Raw genomic sequence first — 4,429 nt, 5'->3', positions numbered from 1 at the left:
CGGGGGGGGGGGGGGGGGGGGGATTTAGAAGTAGCCTAAACGAGTACTCCAAAACATTGTTGAACGTTAATGTACAGAAGCCGTAAAACCATACCTACAAACAAATGTCCAAATTGTGTAACATATCATATAGATTTAAGATCTGAAAAACTAAATACAGAGAATTACAGGTTTACGGATTTATCACGGTAAAGCGGTTGCCGTCCACAGCGCACATCGCCGCCGTTCAAAGGGGAACCGACACGCTTGTATAAACAAAGAACCCGAGCGCGCAGACTGTTACATTCCGGACAATGAGAGATTGCGTTTGATTGTGCTCTTATTCCGCACGCGCTAAAGAGCTCGTTACAAATGTATCCATTTAAAATTCTCATTACAATGTATCAATTTAAATCACTTAGAAAGCGGTTATCGCATACTTCGTTGTTTACTTATAATAATTAATCAAGGATTCTTTCCGGTTACAGCCAAAAAAACCTACACAAATTTGTTAAATCTGAACTACAAGACAAATTAAAGAGCGAACATGCTTTTGAATGAGGATTTCGATGATCTAGAGACATCCGTTCTTACCTTTGCGGAGATTTCTGTCGCGGAGTCAACCTTCGTGTCTGCCATAATTAATATTTCGTATCAAAATTCAGAACGCAGGAAAAAAGCAAGAATATTCCGCTTGTATCCTCCAACAATCACTGTTGTAATGAAGCTTTCTTATGCCGACGGTATGTAATGAAGGAGGCTTTATTATAGATTTGTGGGAGGAGCATGAGAGGCGGTCGGTTTTGTTTGATTGGTCAGCGGACTCCGAGGGGGCGTGTTTTTAAGGCAATAGAGTGGAACAATGGAAAGTATTTCTAAACGTAAAAGGACACACCCCCAGCCGGTATTTCACCAGAGAAGACACACCTCCGCTTTTCACGCATATCTGTGCAACGCATTTCCACATTTCCTCACCAAATACGTTGATACGACATTAAAATATGTAGTCGCGCTTCTCTTCATTAAAATCAATAAGTTGGTAAATGTCGTACGTAACTGCTTAGACATACTGACCCCTAAATCACCTCCAAACACAGCAATTAGGCTACATCTTTTATAGATAGGCAGTCACCATGCCGAAGTGCGAAAGCCGCTGGCACATTACCAACAGCAAAAAACTTTACCAGGCATGTCGTCGTAGTTGCATAACCTCTTACAGAACAAGAAAGCCATATTTAGTTGATGATCAGACTTTTATTACCGAGAAAAAATTAAAACTAAATAAAAACTAATCACACGATATATGACGGTGCAACCACTAGCGTTTTATATCATATATGTTTTAATGGAAATGCGTCTTCCTCAAGTTGGGGTCTGTACATAATATTCTTAGAAAATGTTTTTTTAAATAATTAAAATCACACATCTTGAGCGCTCTTATTCGGGAAGAGTAGCATTTAAACAAAGCAGAAGCCATAGCGTCGCCGGCAAACATAGAGGGGAGGGGAATTTCGGATACTTCATCATAACCTACATTCAAATTCTACTTTGATGAAGAGAGTTCTTGCAGTCGGGCGCACCTGATTGGATACCCAGAAGATCAGAACCCACAGTTGACGCTTTGCGCGAAATGATTGGATGCCAGAGATGTCAATCAAACAAGTGTCCCACAGCGTGCGTGAAAGCCTGGAAAATGGATTCCACAGGATTTCTGGCCTGGATGGCGATTTATGAGATCAAATCTTGTGGCGGCGATGAGTAAATTAGTGAAATGTAGCAAAATTGTTCAAATGATGAATGAATAAATAAATACAAATAAAATAATAATACAAAACTCACTTTTGACCTGGCAAATAGGAAGAGGGATTCTTGTTTGTATTTGTATGTACGAAATGAATACATATTTCAACATGACTAATATGGAAGAACATTGGCTAAAATGAAATCAATAATAACTTAATAATCTCTTGCAAAAACCTATTCCACCAATACATATAGGTCATCTTGCCAATCTAAACATTTAGTTAACAAAAATAGGCAAATATTAAGTTAGTATTTTTGCACAATTAAATTACATTCTCATCACGTACTAAAATAATGAACTACCCATTATTGCCTAACATTTATAGATCTCAATGCTTCTATCGTTTTAGTCATCTTTCAGTTTTACGCTGAAATATATATATATATATATATATATATATATATATATATATGCTTATTGTGTTATAAACAGTATTAATATCTGATGTTATAATACCATCAGTGAAAACATTATAACCTGCTTTTACCTTAAAGAGGTGACTAAATATTATAATCTGAACACTTATCATCCTTTACACCTATAATGCTCCACTTTAATTCTAGCATCAGGCCAAATTTCCTGCTTTTCAAGCTAATTTTCCCTGGGGCAGAGTATATATTGCTGTACAAGACAAGAGATACAGAGAAACACTTCCTCGTGAGTAGGCAGTGAAGACTGTGCATGTGTGGACCTGCTAGGCAGTTGTGGAGGAGGAAAGCACTGCTATGAAAGAAGTAACTCAGATGATTGCGTCTGACTCTCTGAGGTTCAGACAGGTGTATTCTTCTAGTAAGGGCAGATAATTGCCTGTGCAAGACATCCAGGCAGACACCAGTCATGAGCAGTGTCCAGTGTTATCTGGCTTTAGAAAACACAATCCAGCTATCATTGTGCATTCCTTCACCATGAGGTTCTTCTCCTAAAAAACATGGTCCTCATCAAATAAGGCTGTTCATTTGCATCAGTCCATTTTTTTCTTCTTCTCATAAAAAGTGTCTTGGAGACAGGAATGTGTTCCCTCTAGTGGAAAAAATATATCATAGCAGCTACTGGCATCTTCTCTGTCTCGCAGTGATAATATTAATACTGTATAATTTATTCTCTTGTGGGTCTCCGATTCATCTCTGCCCTCTTTGCTTTAATCGTTGCTTTCCAAGAAGAATATGAGTTTCTGAGAGTGGCATTAAACTTTTCCTTTAGGAATGTTTTGGAACAGAGATGTCATTTCCGCAAGGAGAAGGCGCTCATTTGAAAGTAATAACACTGGCCTGGTGTATTTTAAGCATAATGAGAGCAAGCACACTCTGCTGATCCCTAGCAGACAATTACTGTACAGCAATGATTCTGTTAGAGGCTCAAACTACTTCCTAAGGGAGGACAATTTTACTTGTATACAGTGATATTAATAGTACATAAATTTCGGTCGACATGATATAATTCCGATATCGATATGAACACTATTTAAAAAAGCCTCATAAAAACTGCCAAGAACACCCACAACAGATGTCTGCACCTACAAACTTATGAAAAACTAATTTGCCAAGTCTATGAAACCTCTTCCTATAAAACTATTTAATTTTTTAGAAAAAAAACCCAGCACAAATACATTAATGTTCACCTTTTATTTGTATTTAGCCTTCATACAAGCAAGAAATGTGAAACCACTGTCAAATAAACATCTCAGATTCACCTTATTAATTATTAATATATTTAACTTCAAACTATAGGCTAACATACACTACCAGTCAAAAGTTTTTGAACAGTAAGATTTGTAATGTTTTTAAAGAATTCTCTTCTGCTCACCAAGCCTGCATTTATTTGATCCAAAGTACAGCAAAAACAGTAACATTTTGAAATATTTGTACTATTTAAAATAACGTTTCTATTTGGAAATATTTTAAAATGTAATTTATTCCTGATTTCAAAGCTCAGTTTTTAGCATCATTACTCCAGTCACATGATCCTTCAGAAATCATTCTAATATTCTGATCTGCTGCTCAAAAAACATTTATTATTACGTTGAAAACAGCGTAGAATTTTTTCAGGTTTCTTTGATGAATAGAAAGTTCAGAAGAACAGCATTTATCTGAAATAGAAATCTTTTGTAACATTATAAAAGTCTTTAGCATCACTTTTGATCAATTTAAAGCATCCTTGCTAAATAAAAGTATTGATTTCTATAACCCCCCCCCTCCCCCCAAAAAAAGAAAATTTAAATAAAAATTATACTGACTCCCAACTTTTGAATGGTATAGTGCAGGGGTGCCCAAGCTCGATCCTGGAGGACCGGTGTCCTGAAGAGTTTAGCTCCAACCCCAATTAAACACACCTGAACCAGCTAATCAAGCTCTTACTAGGCATACTAGAAACTTGAAGGCAGGTGTGTTGAGGCAAGTTGGAGCTAAACTCTGCAGGACACCGGCCCTCCAGGACCGAGTTTGGGCACCCCTGGTATAGTGTATAATGTTACAAAAGCTTTTTATTTCAGATAAATGCTGATCTTTGGATCTTTCTATTCATCAAAGAATCCTGAAAAAATGTACTCAACTGTTTTAAATATTAATAATAATAAATGATTTATGAGCAGCAAATCAGCATATTAGAATGATTTCTGAAGATCATGTGACACTGAAGACTGGAGTAATG

At 36.7% G+C, this 4,429-nt stretch overlaps 1 protein-coding gene across 1 annotated transcript in view; it reads right to left on the bottom strand.

Annotated features, from left to right (window-relative positions):
* LOC107660319 (prothymosin alpha-B-like) overlaps positions 1-729 on the bottom strand; it is a 3,650-nt gene extending 2,921 nt beyond the window's left edge. The window contains exon 1 of the mRNA XM_016449602.1: positions 574-729. Within this exon, the coding sequence (XP_016305088.1) occupies positions 574-618 (45 nt within the window). The 5' untranslated portion in view covers positions 619-729. The remainder of the gene's footprint in view (positions 1-573) is intronic.
* Between the last annotated feature and the right edge of the window lie 3,700 nt (positions 730-4,429).

Source organism: Sinocyclocheilus anshuiensis, unplaced genomic scaffold, assembly GCF_001515605.1.
Source record: "Sinocyclocheilus anshuiensis isolate Anshui unplaced genomic scaffold, SAMN03320099.WGS_v1.1 scaffold1599, whole genome shotgun sequence".
Classification (NCBI taxonomy): domain Eukaryota; kingdom Metazoa; phylum Chordata; class Actinopteri; order Cypriniformes; family Cyprinidae; genus Sinocyclocheilus; species Sinocyclocheilus anshuiensis.
This window is presented reverse-complemented; position numbering and strand designations above follow the sequence as displayed.